The 23,596-nt window shown below is 35.9% G+C and overlaps 1 protein-coding gene across 2 annotated transcripts in view; it reads right to left on the bottom strand.

Annotated features, from left to right (window-relative positions):
- Positions 1-899: 899 nt before the first annotated feature.
- The window catches only part of LOC101792526 (BTB/POZ domain-containing protein 9), a 124,095-nt gene continuing 101,398 nt past the window's right edge, over positions 900-23,596 (bottom strand). For both annotated transcript variants that reach the window (XM_027454019.3, XM_072030615.1), the window contains exons 11-12: positions 12,974-13,052; positions 900-8,524 (exon numbers count right to left, since the gene is read on the bottom strand). In XM_027454019.3, the coding sequence (XP_027309820.1) occupies positions 8,330-8,524; positions 12,974-13,052 (274 nt within the window). In that variant the 3' untranslated portion in view covers positions 900-8,329. The remainder of the gene's footprint in view (positions 8,525-12,973; positions 13,053-23,596) is intronic.

Below are 23,596 nucleotides of genomic sequence, written 5' to 3'. Positions count from 1 at the left end.
CATCTGATAAGCACAGTCCAACACAATTGTGAAGTTCTTGCTAACAGCCAGAAATAGAGGTCTGACACCACAATTTTTATGATGGTTGTCACAGTAAAAGATAGGTAAAAGTAGTCCAGTGCAGGCAATATCACTTTTCTTCAAAGAGCTGAGACCAGAAAGTCAAAGCACTTCCCATATCAGAAGCTGTGCTCCTTAAATGTTTTCTGTGAAAGAGTTCTGAGTATGAACCTGAATGGGTGTGCCTCTGAATTCATCCCAGTTAAGTGTCTTACTCCAGGGAGATTGTGCTCCTGAAATGCAATTGCTGCCAGGCAGGCTGATTTAGCTACATATACGTGCATTTAGAGAACATTCAAAGGCCATGACAAAGTATTCACTGTAGCTGAAAATCTGTTCACAGCAAGGTCTGAGGTAGTTTAGAACCACGTTATGGGAAATCGATGTTTAGGAAACATGAGAAAGAAGGAAAGGGATTTAATGCACAAAACTGTCAAGATACAATGATAATTGCAACAGAAAAGGGGAATGTAACCATAGAGTTTTACACTCCTGTCTGCCACAAAAGAGGAGCACTGACAGAAATGAGTGGAAGAAGTTAATTAATAGCTGAAATTCTATTTAGCCTGGCTCCTAATATTTAATTTACAGTCTCTGAAGGAACAATATTAACAGTCACTCCAAAAAGAAAACCAGTGATAATAATGAAATTGAGCAAAGCAGAAAGGAAAGAAAATTTTACAATATATTGGACAAAGTTAATAGACATGGGCACTGAATTGTGAAGTAATGCTGTATTTCTCAAAATGAGCCCATGTACTCAGTGTGATGTTTGAATCCACAAGCAGCTGAAATACTTTCCCCACAGGTACTCTGAAAAGTTACAGATTCTTTCAAGGTTCGCTTTTGACAATGCAGTTTATTGAGAAAACAACACTTATATACAACTAACACAGTGAACAATGAAAAACTAACAAATTGAACATATATGAACATCATTTGAAAGAGAAACACGTACAATTATATTTGACTTAAATTGGATAAGCCTGCACAAAGCCTGACCTACAACTTAAGTCAACAGAAAACCTTTTAATGATTTTTCTCTTAAGGGTAACAGACTGCAGATTATAGAAGTACAAGCTTGAAATGGGCTACTGTTTCCCATAGCCACAGCCAGCCAAATTTAAATTTTGCTCACTAGCACTTGACAGCCTAGCAGGAATCGACCTTAAAGTCTGATGTGAATGAACTGGGACTAGGATACTTTATACCACATAAGACAATAAAACAAACAAAACAAAATAAAAAAACTTAATATATCACATTTTGGAGGAAAGTTCCAGGGAACACTGCAGCAACAGCAAAACAATTCTAGGTAGGGAGAAAAAGAAAAGGAGTAACAAGCAGACTGCAGGAATTCTGCAGGAAAAAGTAAGAGCTGTGAGGTCAGGAAACAAACAGAAGTAGCTCAGACTACAGGAATTGGACCTTCATGTTGCTCTTCCCATAAAACCTACTAAAGCCTTGCTGCCTACATTCTCTTTCTCTGATCAGTACTCATATTCAGCTAAATAATAGATTCCTTACCAAAACTCACTAAACTAAAAAAAGGCCATGTCAAAACACATCTCTTCAAAGTCACTTCAACTTATGAAACAGATACATTGTCTGAGCTATATATGCACAAATGCATATGAGTAACTACATAGCAGTTTTCTCCCCCAATTTTCTCCTCCTTGCAACTCCAACCCTTGCTCTAAGTGATATATTTCTAACCTAATCATTTAAGACCCACAAGCCTTCTACTACTGCATAAAAACATTTACTCAAAATATTTACCTCTCAAAATGAGTATGTTACCTCATTCCTGAAACAGACCCAATTCATGCAACATCACTGCATGTGCTGCTAAAAACAGCTCAAACTCCCAGAATTATCCACATCGAATCCGGGACAGCAGAAGAAGCCCATTTCTGTGCTCCAGCAATGAACCCCTCTGAGATTGTTTCAAAACTGGTTTCTCAGTGTGAAAAATTAAGAGACATTCTTGTGAAGAACTCTACAGTCTTTTAGCAGCTGAAAATAACAACAAAAAAAAAAAATCCCCCACCAGATAAATATGGAAGATGCCAAAAAACAATTCAGGGGATTGTCCGTGCTTCAAAAGCACAATCCAAAATCTTTCCTTAAAGACAGGACTTCTTCGTACCTGTTATTAAACACAGTTGTTGGATTCTAGGCATTGACCATAATCCACCTAGCAATTATAGCTCAGTAGTAGAGAGACAACATATGTCTGATGCAGATGATACGAGGAAATATGAGGAAAATGAATGATTTCTGGAAGGCATGCAAGTTCCCTACTTCCTCTCCAGAAAGAAGCCACAAGCATTCACTCCAATTACATGGCACAGAGTTTTAGAGGTGCAAACCTTCTTCTCCACAATAATATAGCCTGGCTTACTAAGATGTTTCAGGTGTCACTTGATACTGTTTGGACAAAGACCATTTGTTGTAAAACAGCATAGACAGTAGTGGTGATGCATCTGTTGGAGTCACTGGATAGTCACCCAGAAGGCCCCAAGAAAGCAGGTAACCTTCTTCTAACTGAGGGATGAGGATCTGCACAAAGAGAATGGATGCTAAACACAGAACAGATGAGTAACAGTTCTAGTGAGAAAAAGTACTTAAATTTCACCAACAGTGCAGCTCTCCTTCCTCTAAGAAAGCCCAGGGCCCACCTGAAGGGACAGGAGGAACTGGAGAGGCAGATTTGTACCTAGGCAGACTACCTCATCACTCATTCAGTTATTTAGCTATAATAATGCAAATTCAATTCCCATAACATTTATGTAATGAATCAATTATATTTTTTTCTTTCAGAACACTGACCTGTGCTATTCTCTTGGGTTAGAAGGAATGGGAAAATAAAGAATTCTGATGTCCTGGTGGGGTGATAATGTCTACAGCCAAGGGCATATTACTACGTAAGCACAGATCTGATTATTTCTTTATTTCCACCATTTGTATATATTACAGTAATTAAACACATATGGTATTAAAAAACTGATACAAGTAGTTAATCTAGTTAATATTCAACAACAGATACTTGGAGTTTCCTCACATTAGACTACAGCTGTTTATTTGGGCTTGCTTTATCTAAGAAAAGTTGCAGGATGATTTTTTAAACTATTTTTCCAGTAATCATTTGCAAAATCAAACATAGGCCCAGATTCTGTCATGGACTATTGGTGTGCCTTCTACATTACCTCAGTCAACGAAAGCAATGAAAGCTTGTAAAGGGCCAAAAGAATGCACGTGTGTTTTGAGCAGTTAACAAAACTCACCTGGAGGCTTGCTCTGTTAAGACTGCAGGCCATAGCATGCAGGTAGCTAGGAGGAATGTGCCTGTGTTCTTGGGACTGCACCTCCCTGAGATGAGCATTTGATTTGCTCCATTTTATTTATACCCTGCTACAGCCAAATTGCCAACTCTTAACAACTGGGCAAAAACAGCTTTGGACCTGCTCACCCATACCTTGTTTAGACATTTGCACATTTTAAGCAACAATAGAAGAGATTCTGCATCCTGCCATACCACATGGGTAACATTTCACATTTTATTTTATTGTTTGTTTTGTTTAGGAGCTTTAGAACCTGTTCTAAATTCAAGCTAAGTGATTAACCACTAGGTCAGTTCAACACATATATGAATATTTAGGTACTCCAATAAGACCTTGACCCAGGACTTCTATTACTTGTATCCTATACAAAGCTTCGTAGAGCTTCTATACGTAATTTAACCAGCACAACCGATGACAATCAGTTCAGAGACAACTAAGGATTCTGACCCAAATACATCATTAATTAAGAGAAGGGGAAGGAAACCAGGCCTCAAGTGTCCTCTAGGATCTACAAGATATTGTTTTTAAAGCATAGTTTAGCCCTCTAGCAAGTGATCTGATGACATACAAACTTAAATATTTACTCTCAAACACGTTAAGTATTACTGGCTCTGATTATTTGCTGACTACTCCAGCCACAACAACAAAAATACCAATGCATTCATTTGCCCATTTGATGGTGCATTATCGACAGTTGTCAAAACACAAGCCAACAAAGACTTTCACAGAAGAAAACAACATATAGCTTTTGTGCTTTCTGTTAAAACACAGCTACATTCTCATTTCATATTAGGTGTCTCTGAGTGGACGTCACTGTATAAGCAGAGCTAACACATAACAATCAGACAAAAATGGCATTAACTTTGCCTTCTAATCTTCACACTGATTCTAGATGTACAAAACATTGTTCAATAATGAGTAGATATTACATGCATTTGGTTAGAAAACAAAGTGGAAAAACTATTGATATCATTGCCTTTCTTTTCTTTCACAGAAACTGACTCTTACCAAGTCAGATGGCAGACTGAAGACTCTCTAATTTGATGTTATGATTAGTAGAGATGAAGATGCATTAAGTTCATTTGATCTTTTCAGCAATGATGAGAAACACTGAGCTCCTTCATGAGTTATCATATTAAATAAGCAAAAGAGATTTGCACGGAAAAGGCATGAAATGGAGACGTAAAGGAAGGAAAGTGAAATGAAGAACAGATCCTTCCCTAAAAACACTGCTGATTCTTCCCTCTGTGCTCTCTTTTACATTAGTCTTGGATTACCTTCTCTCACTGTAATTCCTATTAATATACCATTAAATTTTGTTTAAGAGCTGCTTGACAATGGCTTGAAAACAGAGCTGTGCAATTTTTGCCCACTTCAGAAACTCATTTTCCCAGACAAATGAGTTTTACAAATACTGAATTTACTCTTGTTGAAGTTGATTTTGGGCCCTGGATTTCTGTGAATAAAAATATTTTAATTAATTTGAAATTGGCTAATTAAAGAGACTTTAGAAAGAGCTTTGTTGAGCTCCATGTGAGTTAGATCTAACTCTGAATTCAACCTATGGAAGAAAAACAAAGAAAAAGAAGCCTGGAGAATTTGAAGGTAACAATAACTATTGCTCAAGTAGTAAATAGAATTAACGGTTCAATGATGACAATATAGTTAGTTCTGTTACCTAGAAAATTAACAAGCGATCTATTTTATAGTTTCTGGCAAGAATATAATGAACACCCGGTCAGGTCTGCTCTACCTCTGTTGCAAAAAAAATACAAGTTAAGCGATCACGCACTTCTGAATAATTATATTATTTCATGACCCTGCTAGATCCTGATGCTGTAAATGCCCTGATGTTAAGTCATGACAGCGCAACTTACTTCCACTGAAAGCAAAAAAAAATTAATAAATAAATTAAAAAAATCAGAAGAACATATAAGAGCTACATTTGATATTAAGAGTCAATAAATAGACAATAATTAGAAAGCATGAGAATACTCACACAAAAGCACAGATCAGTTCTGTGTGATATCTTCCTTTGCCTCTAGTAATTATCTCTTGCTGCCGCAATGTTTAAGGCAGGAAACTATACTAGGCAATAAGGATAGCAGGAGTGTTTGTAAGTGGATGATGTTAGAAGACCATGAAGAGTTCAGGTCCCATACACATTTCAGGGACATTTAGGTCCCTTACACATTTCAGGTTTCATTACATATTTGTTTCTTGGAATAAAAAGGTAAAGGATTCACTAGAAATTGTCAAGTTGTGGCAGGGCTTACCTTAAAGGCCTGAAAGCTCTGTGACACCTCAGACTCAGTCACAGGTTCTTAGAAAAAATTTAACAGACAAAAATAAAGATTGTAAGAAAGGCCAAATGTGACTGACAATACCTAATACTAAAATTTTTGATTTCTCCGTATGAAGGGACAATGCTAAACTGATTTTTGTTTTGAATTATTTTTGGGGGTGGGTAATGGAAGTTCTGTAGGAGCCGATTCTTTCTGTTTGGGGAATCTCTCCTATCTGTTCATTCATATTCCTGGCAGAGAGCTAATGTCATGGGAATTACATAGACATTTCTCTTCAACAGTGAGTCATAGTACAAGATCAAAAAGGATTTGCAATAGCTTACGGTCTGTAAGGCTTATTAGTATCCTAAAAATTAATTGTGCACATCAAAGATTACAAACTTAAAATCCTGTTCTTTCGCTGAGCGCCTAAACTCAGAACAGCTGGCACAAACCTTTCCACCCCCTTTTTTTCAAGCATTCCCTATAACAGTGACTATTAAAGGCTAACAGCTAGGAAGTTATGCCCTTTGCTTGCCCACAACTTGAGAAAAGCAAACTTGTTTGATCAAACTGCAAAGAAATACCACCACTGACAAGGAAGGACTTATCTACCAAAGACAAGACATGCTCCACGCATCTCAGTAGTTGCAGCATGGCTTACAACTAGAATAGAGGATTTTCTTATTTAACTTCTGAAATAATAAAAAAAAAATCCAACTTTTTAGACTTACACAAAAGAATTGCATCCCCAGTAGCTAGTCTCAATTTTTTCATGCTCCAAAGGCTGTTAGGCCATAAGGTAATCACAACCAAGACTAGGTGCTGGCTCATGAGCAACAAATATCCTGCCTCACAGCTCGGGGCTGTACGAGGCAGCCATGGCACATATTATAAGTGATATATAACGCAGTGCACATGCATCTTCACTCACAGATATCACAAGTCAGAAACAGGCAGTGGCAAAGGAGGGGACTGCACGCAAACGTCTGAACCCAAAAGTAATTTGGCAATGAAAAATAGTGTAATACTATTGATGAAGCCTAGCCAATTTTATTGGAAACAAGAAAGCAGAAGCATTTCTCCTTTGAAGTTTCTACTGATTCCTTGCTATTTTTTGTTATATTTCTTCCTGTTTTAAGCACAACCAGTCAGGAAATTCTTTAAAATTAAGTAGTGTGACAGATTAGCATACTATTTGCTGTGATATAACTCATTTTATCAGTATGGTTACGCAAAGGAAAACCATATTTATCCTGCACTAGCTTTCTTTTTCTCTGACAAGGTTATCTGTCACCAGAGGAGACTCCAAGTCTGTAAAACTGGTTAGCTGACATTTTCCAACATAACATGCTTTGTGAGGAGTAACAACCTCCTAAATAATTTTGCCAATTACATCACTGTCGCAATACAAAAACACTTCATCACATACTGAAAGACCAACACAGAGCTCTTCCTAAAAGTCACGTGGATCTGGAGAGTGAGAGGCTGTGTTCTCATCAATGTGGAAACACTCAGAACAAGCAAAGTAGTACACAGTTTAATCCAGACATAGATCAATTCCGTGATGTAAAGTAATAGCCAGATCCTTTACAATACTGTATAAAGGCATTGTATTTTTTGAAGATTATGAGAACAGTTTATGTGAGGCCTTTAAATTTTTAGCTCCAGAGTGTAAAGCATTTGTCTTGGATACAAATAAGTTTCTTAAAATTCTTCTTTTAGTATTCAGAACAACTGCTTGTCAGTGACTAGATGCAGTTCCATTTTTCTAAGGCAAAAAAAAAGAAAAAAAAAAGATGATCTGTTGCAAGTTTTCTTAGAAACATAAGAAAATTTAAGTAATCATCTTCATGAGTGAAAAATAAGCTTTTCTCAAGATGGAAGTTTGATTTAGGGATTCTCTTTTTGAGTATAAGAAATGACAATTTTGTACTTCAAAAAGTTAACTAAGGTCAAGATTAACATAGCATCCATTAATTAGTTTGTTGATATCATGAAGGCTTTTCTTGTCATCCCACTGATGAATGAGGGAATTTGCATCTCAGCAGGTAAACATATTTGATACTTCCTTAATCTACTGCACAGCATTTGCTACAGCCAAAAATAAGAGAAAGTGGGATACAGAGTTAAAACAATTTAAAAAAGAGGTTACATGATAAAAAGAAATATGAATGAAGAATAACTTTAAAAAATAACATATATTCTATACTGATGTGTTTCTTAAACATTTTATTTGCTAATGGAAGCCTTCGGGGAATAAATATTTGTTTCATATGCCTTCTATTCTGCTCAAGTCATTTTAGATTTTCATTGTAACTCTGCTCTTTTTTTTTTTTTCCTTCTGTTCTCCTTGCCTTGGTTAGATTAGAGAGGTAGGTGTTAGTGGGGTACTTGATGAAGATTGAAGACCTATTTTCTCCCCCCTTGAAGACCAGCCTGATTTGAACAAATTGAGGAGAGTGAAGCAGTCTCTTCATGTCCTTGGGAAAAGCCTTTGCCATTTCAGCATTTCCAGCTTTCAGACATGGTCCCCTTTGTTCACAGAGAAAAAGAAAGAAAAGGTACCAGCACAAGAAAGTTCTGAATAATTTTATATAATGTCAATGGGGCTGCAAAAGCTCCCTTTTTCAACCTCCTTTATGGTTGGTGAGCATGTGAACGCGAGGTGGATCCAGGAGGGGAATGCAGGGAACTAGTGCTTGCAGCTCGAACAGGGCGAGAAACAAGCTGTTGTCCACCAGTCCCCACCTCTGTTGTTGCCACTTCCATACAACCCTCATCCTTGTGGGTACCGTTTTGTGCTGGGCACTCAAAATGCACACAGTGAAAAACCTGGAGAGAACAAAAGATGAAGATAAAGCAAAACAATTAAATGCTGTCAAAAGCACGATCAAAATAAGATGAAATTTACATGGAAGTACGCAGGCCAAATCAGTACTTAATCAAATTAGAATGTTTCAGCATGAGGTCAAAAACGTCTTTCCATGTGTCATAAATATTGCAGTGACATAATAAGAGTGGAGCAAGAGAAGGCCTTCAAATTATACAAACCTTTACTTATGGCACCAAAATGCAGAAAGATGGTTCTATGGCAGATAGAGATAATTGTAAATGACTTTTTCCTTTGCCAAGTAGCATAAATATCTACTACATGCTATTGGAAGACAACAACAATTAAATTAATTGTTTTAAACATATATTGTGATCTAATTACATCCTCCAAAGACTGAATGTTCATACACACAAGAAGTGAAATTTATATAATTACCAATATGATTCTGTTTTCAAGATTGCCTTCTATAATAGCAACGATAGTTCTACAGAGATATCCCAAAGTATGTAGAAATGTATTCAGACTGTCCAAGAAAGCTGTCGTTGTATCACATGAAATATGCCCTTTAAAACAGTGATCAGTTTCTGATCACTGTTTTAAGCAACCTGCACCACTGTACAGGTGATTGTTTCTTGAGTAAGAAAGTCATCTGTTAAGTATTTTTTTTTCAATATATTTTCTACTTTACTTTTACTTGTACTTGTACTTGAATTGCTTGGGAAGATAAAAGGGAGGAACACAAACTGTTACAAAACTTACTTCCACATCATTTCTCACTGCTATGAATTGCACAGCTTTGCCACATAGTAATTCAAGTATTTTCTTATATTGCTTTTAAAATTTTCTGTTTTGTCATTTATTGTAGTTTTATAGCTAAACTTTGATGAACATTTAAAACTGAATTTAAAAATGGTCTTAAGTTAATTATATAATTTTGTAACTTTTGAATGACATTTCCTTTCATTCATCTTGTAAGTAGTTCATATCTTTAAAGCTCTTCTTACAAACAAGGGTAATCTCTTATAATCCTAACTGCCCTTTCCCAGGCCCTTTCAAGTTAAAGTGGACAAAATCAAATACCATAAACAAAACACAGGTATACTACACATTCATAGAAGACTACAGACTATTGTATTTTCTAACCTTTCTTTAATGCAACTGAAAATCCTATTATGCTTTTTGACCATCCTTGCACAAGTGTGTATAGCACAGATATCTAAAATGACATGCCTAATGCCTGGGTCTTTTCTGAGGAGGTAGCTAGTTTTTAATTCAAATACTGACAGCGTGAATGGAATGAATAAAATATATTCTCATTCACTGTTTTTTGTATCCCCATTATATTTTCTTGTGCCTCTCAGTGTACAAGTTCTTGTAGTTTTTTATAGAGATACATAACGATGCATGTTTATATTTCCATATATACACAGATGCTAACATAAAGATGTACTGCTATGTCTTCATATATATATATATATATATATGAACAGATTACAAATATATCTGCACCCATACCCACACACACACACGTGCACAAAATGGCCTTTTCTCTGCATTTCTTCTGGTAAGCTTTTTCTGAAGCCAAACTAATTTCTAGAGTGGCATGAATTCTCTCCATCTGTTACAGTTCTTGAGAAGCCAATTTTTGTGTTCAGCTACACTTCTTGAAAAGTCCCTTTTATACTCATCACACTCCTATGCTTTTAAAAGTAACAGCTATTGTCATTTTTCCAGCCACACTTATCAGCATCAGGATTTGCAGAAGAGAACAATATCTCATCATTGCATTTCTCATTGCATTTCTTGAAAGGAAGTACAGTCTAATGAATAGGATGGAGATCCACAAGTCAGAAGATTCCATAACTGCTGTATCTTACACCAATAATGTTTTTCATACAAAATTTTGCTTTACATAGTGATGCATGCTTTTTAAAATATATTACACTTACCACTGAAATTTAGCAGATACTAGCCTATAAAATCTGAAGTACCTCATTCTTAAATTATAGCTTTATTTTTTTACCGTTTCTTTCATACTAAATTCCTAATGGTCATCTCAGCATCTGGCAAATTAACAGGCCTGTGAATTTACAGCATCATTTTCAGTTACTCTGCCACTTTAACATATAGAGAGTTTAGCTTATGAAAGAAGCAGAAGATAGAGAAGTACAATTGAGCTCATCTACGTAATCTAATATTGAAATTATGTATATAAGACCAGTATTACTAAAACAAACAATCCTGTGTTTTTTACTTTAAAAAAGCTGAGATCACAGTTCAGCATCGTTCTCTAATGAATGTTATGTTATACTTCTCATGGATGTTTTAGGGAAGGTTTGACATATAAAGCAGGAAGGCCAAGTACACACACACTGGTGCAGTAATTTGGAAGACAAAGCTTTCGCGTTTGCAACTAGATGCTCTTTTCAGGTCAGTACTACTGAAGAGGAATAACAAGACAAAACTTACATAGTCAGTTAAAAGTATCAGGTGACCAGTTCTGACAAATAAACGAACATAAGGACTAAGGAAAAATAAATCTTTTATTTATTAAAGTAGGATGTGTGTAAGCACAAAAAAAAAAAACAGGTTACATTTTTATCACGTTCTAACATATGAAAAAAACAGGTCAAGAAAATCTCTGTAGATTATATCTTTCAACACATGAAAAATATGGTGGAGGAAAATACAAGTTTAAAAGATGGAAACATTCACAAAATGGAGAAATTTTACATTTTTGTTTGTTTTTGTAACTCCAAAAATCATACTGTGCTTCAAAGTTGAAAGGTATGCTGCAGCTGTGTGCTCATAGAACAAATAGGGTATATAAAAAAATATAATAATATATGTATGTATATGCTAATAATCTTCCTCCAAGCTTTGGAAGGAATAAACTGTGTGAAAAATAAAATAAATTAGAATGGGGTACAATTTTTAAGGATAAAAGAGGGTAAGACTTAGAATGGCAACATGGGTTTATAGTTCCACTTAGCCTTTACATGAATAGCCATAAACTCAATTTGCATATACAGATTTCACTATAGTTATGCACTGCTCCTTACAAATAACTACACAAGATATTAAATTCCTTGTAACAAGAACCAATTTGTAATTAGAATTATGTTTAAAAGCCCATAAACCTGTTACTCTTCAGGGCTTAAAGCTACCTTTAAGAATTACAAGTTGGTGGTAATGTTTCTTACAGGCCAATTTGCTAAGTTTACACAATGTTTCTCATATTCTTTTTTTAATAAAGAGATGAGAAACTACAGAGATTGGCATGAGAGCAAATAGGACTGTCTATGCTGATCAGTAATGGAAAAGGCTTCTTCATGCATGCAGAACAACCCTGAAGGCAGTTTCTGATTACATATTTCTGAGAACTCACTGATGAAGATTGAACCACACACTACAGGAGATGGTGCTTAGAAAGAAAAATGTTATATTTGGTTCCATGTATTGGTCAGCTTCTTTCTAATTATCGGCTGAGAACTGATGTTGACATCTCGTATGTTGTCAATAGGAGCTCTAAAATTGGACATAATGCTTTTTGACAATTCTGCCCATGCCTAAGAATTAGCCTTCCCTTATGATAAATATGATCAGAAATACCAGAATGGTTAAGGTTAGATAGGACCTTTAGAGGTCATCATCTAGTCCCATCCTAACTTTTAATACTGCTGGAGCTGGCAACCCCTAATACCACTATCTACAGTTCATTGTAAAGGGTGAAAGTACAATGTTCTGAACTATGCATGTGGGCTGTAGACACGCATGCATAAAACACAGAAGCAGCTCTTGGTGCTTAATAATAAAAGACAGAAGCACAAGTAAACAGAAAGAGGATAATGTTGCACTGTGTTATTGTGAAACATTTTTTCTGTATAAAATTAATGGAAAAAATCTCTTCGGTCACTGTTAGTTAACTGATTTACTGGGTAAGATAATCAGTTATAAGAGAATCATGTAAATAAGGTTTTCTTATGAAGAATGAGATTTTTCTTATGTTTTCTTCATTAAAAATATAAAAGTCATAAAACCAAGTAATCAGAGCCTATACAACTTTCTCTAGTGCAGTAAAATTTTCATTATTCATCAAAATAAGGAATAATTTAAATACTAATCAAACTTGACAGGAATGTTTGATGGCATTGTGCACAGGTCAAAACTAGAAACGCTTTCCTCTACCTTGTGTGTAAAAACTAACCAAACAAATGTATTCTACACACTAGCAACAGCCCTTCAACTCTGTAGAGTATGGGAAGATGATAACAGTTCACTAATATTTAAATACAGAAAGCATTCATTCTTATTTTGCCAGATTGCCAGAGGGGAGGGGGAAAAAAGCATGTACACTTTAGCGAGCATCATTAATTTCATTGCAAGATATGAAAAACTATACAGTTATACATTCATGAAGAATACAGGCTGTCTTAGAAGTTCCTTACCTCATTAGCTGTGTTGTGAGTTCCAACTATTCTGATAAAAGACGCAGGCTGTTTATCAAAAGTGATTGTTTGCCATGATCTACAAAAAATTCCAGAAAGACATACAAATATTAGACATGAACACAACAGCTTGAAGTAAAATACAGGGGATCCATTCAAATGACAGTACATAATCACTTAATAGGACAAACAGAAACACTTTTCATCACCTGAATTTCGAGTGCTACTTGTTCACGTTTATTTTCAAGTGCCTCTGCTTATGTGTATTTATACATACCTTATACTACTGTAATTTGTATGCAGGAATAACACATACTATTGCTGAAAGTTAAGAAAATGGTAACAGGAAAAAAAGAAAAAAAAACAAACAACTTGAATGCAAAGTCTAAAATCCTTGACAGTACTACTGGCTGTGTAAGATAAACAAAAGATCAGATAAATAAAAGTAAATGCATCTGTTAAGTACTCATGAGAAATCATCAATCATCAGAGCTCAGTTAAAGAAAATTACAGCTCTAGGAAAAACAAACAAGCAAACCTCTCCATTCCATTCTGTAACATGTAGTGGAGGCAGAGGATCCAAGCTTCCCTTGTATGGGCCACGTTCTTCCAGGATGCTAAGCATGACACAAAGCATTTTCCTCAGCTTGTGTTATGACAATTCACCATCTGGACACAGAAGCAGTGGGGAGACCAGACCACTCCTCCCAGAGTTAGAGTGTCACTTTTGGAGTGTAGGAACTACATCAGGAACACTATAATCTGCCTTCATTTGTACTCTTCTAATTTGGGTGAGATATGACACATCATATGGAGCCTCCTGAACAGCAGGCAAAGGACATCACTTCCCACCACAGCTTTGTGGCCACAGAACATACTAACAATGGAACAGAGAAAAGAATGGGACCTGGAGGCTTCAGTTTGATGCCAGTCTTCCATTGCATTAGATTAGTGCCTAAACATATTAGAATATAATACTGTTTTTTATTCATAAAACAGTAAAGCTAGATATAGAATTTAACTGTTTAGCAAAACTAGACTCTACCATGGAAGGCTTCGGTGACTAAATGTAGTTAAGTATAACTACATTAACTCACTGAAGAGGAAAAACATTGGATGAAATTTTCCTGAATGTGTCCTAAATACCTTCAGAAATACTCACAGAAGAAGTAAGGGACCAAAGCAAAACTGGAACAAAACACCACTCCCCATCAGTAGAGTGCACCAAAGCCTTGTAGTATTAACAGCTTTGCTGTCACGTACTAGAATTTTACCCTAGCAGAAAGCTATCATCATCTCTGACACAAACATAGCATTTCTGTGTCTAATTTAGTTGACTATTAGGTTTTCAATCCTGTCAGGTTATATTTGCTTAAAGAAGATTATGAGCCTGATTAAGACCTAATTTCATGTAGTTTACTGGTATTACTGCATGAAGTAATGGGTGTGATTACAGTTACTCATCGTAATAGAAGCACAAGGTCTGAATCAGGCCTCAGAGGTACAGCTGTTACCTATCTGCGCTTCACAGTTTATTTATATCCCTTATGTGGCTATGTTCTCCGTATTTTAAAGCTCAGGCTGTTTCTTCAAGCTTTAAATTAAATATAAAGTGAGAATGGACTCCTCTTGACTGCCTCAAGATCTGAAAGGATGTCATGATTTAAACATTTTTTTCCCTAAACAGAAGAACAATTCTTCTCAAGTTTCCTTCTCATATTTCTCTAGTATAGACACTCAGTTAATCTTCATGGCCACATGTAGACTACATAGTCCCTTAGCTTTTAACCTTGAAATAGAGTCCCAAGATGAGTGGCTGTGACAATCAGACAATTACGACACTATTTCTCACAACAAAGTATTGCCACAGTTTACACAATGTATATGCTTTTACATTTACACGTGGACTCTGCGAGAAAAGCAATGATGTAAAAATCAGAACTCCCAATTCAGTGGTTTGTAAAATATTCTTAAGATGTTCTAAACAAAAAGGGTTTAAAATCCCAAGGAAGTTTCTGAGAACAGTCTATGTCTTCCTAGCCTCTAAGACAGAGCTTGTGTTCTGTGACAAGAAAAAAAGGTTAATTAGGGACCACGAAATAAAATATAAATGGGAATGTATTTTTTATAGCAATTCTGAGTGCTGGTCAAAAAGCACTGCTAGAGTTCAGTGCAGATTTTCTCAGTATGGCAGTAAATGACATTCTGTCATATGAAGTGACACCAAAGACAACACATCCATTCAGTAATAGAGAAGAACACGATGAATAGCAAGAGGTTGAGAAAAAGGCCTCTGAAAATCCTTTGACAACATTCATCTCGATCAGCAACTGCAGGAACCTCCTAAGTTCTTCCACTTCCCAGGGCAAGTCCTTTCTTTTAGCTACACCGATTCAGATTATAAGTATTCTTTTAATAATACCAAAGCTTGATAAAAAATACTATAAATAAATAAAATTGAAAAAAAGAATGTGAGACTTGAAGGAGATAGGGTTTTCAATAAATTAGGTCCTAAGAATATTTAGTATTTTGGTGTGTGTCCATTTTATTCCCTTCCCATTGGAGAAAAAAAGACAAAATTATACACAGCTTGTAGAGGAGTTATTAAAATTCAAGAATATTGCCACTGGAGAATTAGTACTTGATGGGATAATGAGAACATCAGGTCTCTTAATTTATTTCCTTAGCAAAAAGGAAAAAGCAAAACAGAAAACAAGCCAAATGGATTTGGAAAAAGTCACTTTTGAAATAAGGAAGACAAACGTCCATCAGTAAAAATCTGCAACAATTTCATCTGTAACAGCATATTTGAGAACATCGATATATATGTATTTATAAAAAATACCTCTCCAGTACAAATATAATTATGCAGCAGAAAGATAATTTATGCAGTGTAACTATACCATATGGGAAGAGAGATTACTGACAACAAATTATGGCATATCTGCTTTCTTTGTATTTCTTTTTATTTTTTTGCTGATAAAATAAATTCACTAAGACTTCTATTGATGTATCAAACCATAACAATTGTTCAGTGGTGTTCCTCAATTAAACAAATGACATCTGAGGCAAGCTTTAAGTTTCCTTTAAATTTTCTTCTTTTGCTACAAGTTACCTCTTCTGGTACTCTTAAAATAATTTCAATTTCTCTGCAGAACTTTCATTTTGCAGAAGGTTTTGCAAAGGTGTAGTCAAGCCATGCATATTTGCTTATTTTATCCTTTCCTAACAAGAGCTAGTCCTTCTACTCTCATAATTCCTTTTGATGGTCTTTACAAAAATTTTCTCCAAATTCTATGCATATCTCTGGTGTTGATGCATTTGTATGTCATTGTATAAAAGTAACAGTAGAATTAAAACATATCAAAAGCATCTTTTTTTTGTCTGAGATTAGACACTTCTGCGTAGTAACTGTCTTTTCTTCACCTTTGCTTCCCTATACCCTTTCCAAGCATTTTCCCTATTCCCTTTCCAAGCAAACAAACCTTTCAAGCTAGTGGCAATGCTTTCATCGTTCTATACCTAGGACACGGCCATTACGAGGCTAACAGAACTTCTTTCTCCCATAAACAGACATTATCATCTGTGAACTTTTTACATCTCTGTATTCCTTATTAGTGACCTGTTATAGAATTGACTTTCACAGAATCTTAGAACAGCTCAGGTTGGAAGGAACCTTCAAGATCATCAAGTTCCAAGCCCCTTGCCATGGGCAGGAATGCCACGCAGTAGATCAGGCTTTTCAGGGTTTAGCATTTTTTAATATTCAAGAAATGTAGTTTGTTTTTTTTTCCTGCTTTTGCATACATCTTAGTGGTTGATTTAATTGGGATTTCCTGCTCAATCGTCAACAGTTGTAGCCCTTACTTTGGGATGGTCATCTTTAAGAGAAGACTAGGGACTATCAGCCTACTCAGATTTCTACTAGGGTCCTCAAACTGAAATGCAGAGCACTACATGTTGTTTGGCCAGCAAAGGCCTCCTGATAACACAGTTCCATTTTCCAAAAGAAATTAGCCTTGTTACAGCCCTATGGTGTTTTATTTAACACTCTACATCTCACCTCAGCCATCCGACTTCTAACTCTCTTGTTCTGCATGACTCCCCTAAGGAGATGCAGTAATTGATGATTAGCATTCCAAAGCCATGCTTGCATCCTGTGAGCCTGTCATATTTAATTACATTTTAACTATATTCGTCTTCTATAATAGCCTGAACATAATTTAGATAATTATCTTTTGCTCTCTTATTCTCTGACTCTGCCCGTCTCACTTAGAGCTCCTTGCAATGAAAATCACTTTCTCTGCTCAAATGTATAAACAGACTCTTGGGCCAAGTGCTTTCATCTCTCCAACAGCAACAGCTGTCACTGAAAACTCAATGGCTCTGTGCATCCCACAACCTATTCACCATATTATTCACAGGAAGAAAAAAAATCATTAGAAGCCCCTGCACTTTCATGTTTCTTCCTGTCTTTTTCTTTATTAGCCTATTGCAAGAAGAATGCAAAAAAAAAAAAAAAAAGTCCACATAAATTATAACAATAGCTTGCTATTGCTTAAGCTATCTATAGTTCTAAAATAGCAATTCACCTCTTAGATAATTTAATGGCTTTTCTCAGCATTTTAAATTCTTGCCTAGTTATCTCTATGAAAACGTGCAATCTTTCTAAAGATTTATTATACACAATGGGATATAAAGTGTGACCCATCCCCTTTACCTTTATTTCCTCCTCTTCGAAAAGGAACAAATTAGGAAAGAATTGAAAGCTTATCTCTTACAGAGGTTTTCTAACAAACCTCTGGCATTACAGAAATACTGCCACACTGTGGGATCACCAGAGCAGCTCTGATTATAGCTGACACCAGGCTCAGGCCAAAGACGTAAGACCAAAGAGAAAGCTGTTATACAACATTCACGAAGATGAAATAACCATATCATATTCATATCATGGCTTGCTTTAGGCTAAACATGCGAGGTTCGTGTATGCATGATGCAGCTTTGCATTTTCCAAAGTGATACACAAGCTCCGTTTTTTGTTCCTCCCTCCAAGAAGTGAAACAGTTGGGAAGCAAACATGGAAATTAACCACACACCTTGAAAAATTCCAATTACCAGCAAGTAGCCTCCATCTTGTTTTCTAATGTTTGTCCACACGTGCCTCAGTTCATAAGTGAAGAAGCTCTTCCTAGTTATTTGGATGTGGACTTTTTCATTTATGACTATCATTTTTTTATTAATGAAATACAGCATTTGTTGTGATGAGCAAGGAGACGTTTATAAAAGCAGATGAAAGCAAAAGGAAAGAGCAGTTGTGTTGTCTTTCCATGCATCAGTCTGATGACTACTGATGAAAACAAGACAGCAAGCTAGTAACTAGTAGGTGAAGCTGCCAAATAAAACATTTTGCGCACACAGAAGCAAGCCAACTGAGACTCGAGAAGTACTGTTGTATGTTCTGCATGGTAAGTATTACACCTCCTGAACAACTATTATATTAACCTCTGCTATGGAGTACCTAAGAAATAAAGACAGAAGCATGCACTAAAATTGCCTGTAACAGTTATTGTTACACAGATATTTTTTTCTTTATAAAATACCCCAAACAAAGATCTACAGATACCTCATAAATTGCCTATAAAAAACATGTTTTCCATTATAACAGTACTAAAAAACAAAGTGAAATAAAACTACCTCTCTGTTAAAGCTGTAATTTAACATATTAATTCAGAGGGTCAAATCCATAAAGCATAGAAGTCAGTCAAAGTTGGTATCTGGCACAGCCAACCCTTTTTCATCCTGCTTCCCAAGCCCCACCGAAGGGAAATGAGGACTATGAGAAAGCCTGTGAGGACTCAGAGGTCATCTACATTTTAGTTTTTAAGAAAAATTAAGCACAGTTCTACCCCTTATCTTCTTCAACTAAAACCTTACAGCAAAAGCTGAGTTTCCATCTATCCTGCTGTCATCATGACAGCACACTCACAAAAGGCAGCTTTGAATACCCGGTATTTCTAAGGACGCAAGGAAGGTGGAAGCTTGAAGTAACAGCTTGCTTTCTGCAGCTCTCTTAGAAGCAAACTCACCTAATAATGCATCTTGATTATATTTGGTATCTCTTCAATGGACTATAACATACTTTATCCAGTGTCTACTAAGGGGAAAAAAACACAAAGGACTTGCAATACTAACAGAAGAGATAATAAAATAAAAATAATTCTGTTGCAGTGTTTGTTACTTAACTGTGCTATATACTGACAAGAAAGTATGTAATGCCACCCACCCCCTTTGGGAAAACTCCCCAAAGTTTTATTCTAAATGTTTCCCATATTGAATAGACACAATTTAGAAACAATCTGAACAAAACTTGAGGTTACTTTTGTAGTTATGATTGGTCCCTCCACTGCTATGGCAAATCCAAACAAAATATCTATATAAAGCTGTATACCTCACAGCTGTAAGAACACTTCACTAAACTGCGATAAACCTGTTATTGTACATGATTTATTCTAGAAACTAAACGTGGAGATTTATTGTTGAAAACAAATGTGGGCTTGATAAAGCAGACTTATTAAAAATTCTGACATAAATTAGATTTACTGAAGTCTATACTTAATTTCTGACTTCTTTAAAAGCCTTCTAATATAAAAGACTCCTTACAGAATCTCTGCTTTCACAGCTTCAGGGCTTACATTTTTGCTGTTTTAGAAACAATATTACATTAAAACCCACTAAAATATAGTCAAATTAAGCAACAGTAAAGCTAAATGTAGCAACTATTTGTCAAATATATCCACATGCCAATATAGGCATCAAGTAGCATTTTTATATTGCATAAGTTGTGTATTCATATAATATAGGTTGCTCAGATATTCTACAAATTTTAATGGGTTGTTTTTCTGTACTTCAAGAAATACACTTTATATTTCAAAATCCTACAAAAAAACGATTAGCAATTTGCTGCTAACCATCTGGCAAAACACGATGAGCTAAATTTTTATGCGGTGTCAGGAACTGTGTGTGTGGTATCTACACCTCCACCCTTGGTGAATGGCAGTGGCTGCATACAGAGGTTGTAGACTTGAGTATCTTGACATAGGAATTCTTCTTATTTGCATACTTTTCTGTACACTATAGAGCATGCAAGCAGAAGACACACATGCACAATCCTAGAAGTTGAATTGGTTTTGTTGTGTTTCCTCATTACCGATATTTATTGCTCTTGATGTCCATTTAGATAGCAAAGATGAAGCACCATCCAACATATTAACATATCCAGTAATACAACGAGGTGGCTGTTTGTAACTTTGAGGGCTTCTTGCCCCTGTAATCCTATGACAGTCTGTAAGCTATTTTTATTATATAACTTCTCATACAAATGGAATAGTTGATTAACAGCAAATACATAAAAAATATTTTGAGAGATATGAGGCAGAATCATGCTCCCTATTAATCAGTTCCTTTGTAGCAAGTGGTGTAATGCTATTTATCGTTCTTCTCTCTTACATTCCCTTGGGCACGATTTCATGGACCACTCGTAAAAACTTCACATTTACAGCAACCACCCTTCTATTACTGTCGATAACATCTAATTGACATGTCAAACATCCAAGGAATGCAGTAAATTGAGCCGCAGCCTCTAAGAAGAATGAAACAGTGGAAAAAGTAAATCAGCATGTGCCTCCTCATAACAGCAATACAAACGGACCGAGGTTTGCTAATGGAAGGGAGGAAAACTGTAGCTCTTTATCCTACCACACTGAATTATCTATTAACCTCAAGGTCAGAAAACAAAGCCTGCTGACTTCAGGCTCAAACTTGCGTGGGTTGCCTAGAAAAAACTGTAACCGGCATCCAGGACTGCAGTCATTTTAGACATGAGACTAAAGTGAATTAAGACAAAAATAGCAAGCACAACTTCTGTTTCTGTTATCATGTTATAGAACAGAAACAATGCAGCTGCCCTCCCTTGTGATTCTGATAAAACTACACTTGGTATTTCATTCCAAACTCTGTACCTTAAAACTAAATATACAAAGTAGAAGAAGTTGGGTAAGATTAATAAGCATCATTTTAAAAACTGAGGAAACAGACTTATGACAAATGAGCATGAAATAAAGTCAGGCAAAAATTGTTTAAGGAGCAAACAAGGTGACAGAAAAAAGGCAGAATGACTTTATAAATATATGGTTGAAGTGTATTAAAACCCATTAAGCAAGAAAAATTGCTTTATGGGGATAGAAACAAAATAATGGGATGAAATTAGGTAACACGATGTTCAGTACTAGCATCAAGAAAAAAAAAATTACTGTGGGAAATCAGTAGGAAAAGCAAAGAGCAGAATGGAAGCACTGTCTCTGAAAGTACAGGAAACAAACTGATGAAGTATTGCTGTAAAAAACACACCGCATGCCATATAGTACAGAAATCCCCAAAGGATGGGCCTAAAGACATTATAATTCTTCCTTTTTGTGATTCATGGATATAATCTGCCCAGGTACAAATACTACTGTGAATAAATCAATGGATTAATTCTGTATATATCTTTACACAAAATAGTTGTAATGCTAACAACTATTCTTGTTTTGGCCAGCAGAAGAAGACATGTACTTTTCAAAGTTTTAGTGACATTAGATCCTGAATACCAACAATCTAATTAGTGCAAATCTTTAGAAAGAAAGCAGAATGCCACATTTAGCATAAGATGCATTAACATCTGACTGACCTGACTACACAAGATGTCAGCAGTTGCTATATTTAATGATTGTGCCTGCAAGAAAGGGAAACTGAAGACAGAATAGTAACTTAGCATCTAGTTCATGAACATTTGGGCATCTCCTATTCATTGGGTTGTCAGATGCAACAATCAACTTCAAAGTAAACAAACAGAAATGCAAAACAACAGTGGAAGGTTGTTTTGAAAAGGTATCCCTTTTCAATCTCAAGAAGATAAATGAGCCAGTTTCATAGGGGATCTATTATCTGGATTACTTCTGTAGTGGTATTTATTTATAAAGGTACTGAGAGTGTATATGTGTGTGGGCATGCGCATGCCTGCAGGTATGTGTGTGCTCTGACTCACTGAGTGCAATCTGATGTACTGCCACAGGATCCTTCTGTAAAATAGAAGTGGTAATCAGCATCCTTGAGTTCTGACACAAAAGCTGTGAATTTGTGCTGATTGGAGGAAAAAACAAACTAACAAACAAAACTTTGCTTAACAGAATGCAAGAGAGGAGTAGTATTCTTCTTCTATTAAGAAAAACTGGATTTTTGTTACGTTGAGCAGAGTTGGCAATAGCTGGAGAAGAGCTGTTAAGACAACAGGCTTTTCCTGAATTGTCATAGGTCAAGAGGCTTTATGTCATAGGTTAAAGTGGGGCCCAGGTGCTTTATTGATGGGAAATATTTAAGTCAATTTTCAGAGCCCATGCGAGCAAGCAACCACAGAAACAGGAGAGCAGGAATTTAAAATATCTGAGAGGGGCACAACACACTGAGGTAAAGCTCAACCACAGTGTAAAAGCAAAAAGAGGAATAAACCTACTAAGATCAGGTTTTCTTACCCTATAAAATAGCTTTTCCATGGCAAACAGCAGAATGTCAAATCGGTGAGACTGACCATCAACAAACTGTACTGCTTGTTTCAATACAGAGTAACAGCCTAGATTCTGACTACAGTTTTTAATTTCATTTTAGAAGACAAAATTAATGTTTACTTATAATTTCATCCTGGTAAATGACACAGTGATAATTTCCTGTTATCTTCACATTTAGTCTGCAACTGGTAAATAGTGTCATACAGTGAAAAAATATGCAATGTGTAACTCCCCATCTTACTGATATTCTTTAATATTAAAAAGTGACCACAGTGCAATCAGGCAAAATATATCCACGTATTCATGCTGTTACTCTCAAGGAATACATTCATTTCTTGTACTTCTATGCTATACAGAATGTTTGCAGACCAGATACATTGCTTCAGAAAAGGGCTGCTCGGATCTCCATCTTAGTGTCTCAAAATCTTGCATTCATCAACATAAGCAAATATTTCTTTCAATTTAATTCTCTGCATTTCAGATTTTTATGTTTTTTTTCTGCGCCCTTAGGCTTTCCAAAAGCATAGAGGTTTCATATTTCACTATTAAAAACAGTGCTTGTATCATTTGATTTACTTTTTCAGCCTGGCAGAAATGACAGATTAAGTCAAGAAGAAAAGGCGCAAAGGGGAGAGGACAAAGTTTTGTGATTACATCTCAGGAGTATGAATACATAGACTGGGTCTCAGAGCTTCAGTATCCAGGAGCATTCCCTACCTATAAAACACAAATCATCCTTGCGAACTTAGTATTGGTTCTGCCAATCCTGATTCATTAACACTGGTAATTAGATGTTTTGGTGGCAGATACTGAAAACAGGCATGGTACCACATTCAAGTAAACGCAGAATAGAAGGAAAGTTGAGAGTAAAGATGTTCCAAAATGGAAGGGGAGGAGCACTTTCCCTCCCGCTGTAGAGTGGGATAAGGGCTCTTAACTTGGAGCACAAGAAGAGGGGAGGTCAAACTCCCTCTGCTTCCAAGCAGGAACTTGAAGCCAACTCTCCAATTGCCCAGGACAACAA

This window comes from Anas platyrhynchos, chromosome W (assembly GCF_047663525.1).
Source record: "Anas platyrhynchos isolate ZD024472 breed Pekin duck chromosome W, IASCAAS_PekinDuck_T2T, whole genome shotgun sequence".
Taxonomy (NCBI): domain Eukaryota; kingdom Metazoa; phylum Chordata; class Aves; order Anseriformes; family Anatidae; genus Anas; species Anas platyrhynchos.
This window is presented reverse-complemented; position numbering and strand designations above follow the sequence as displayed.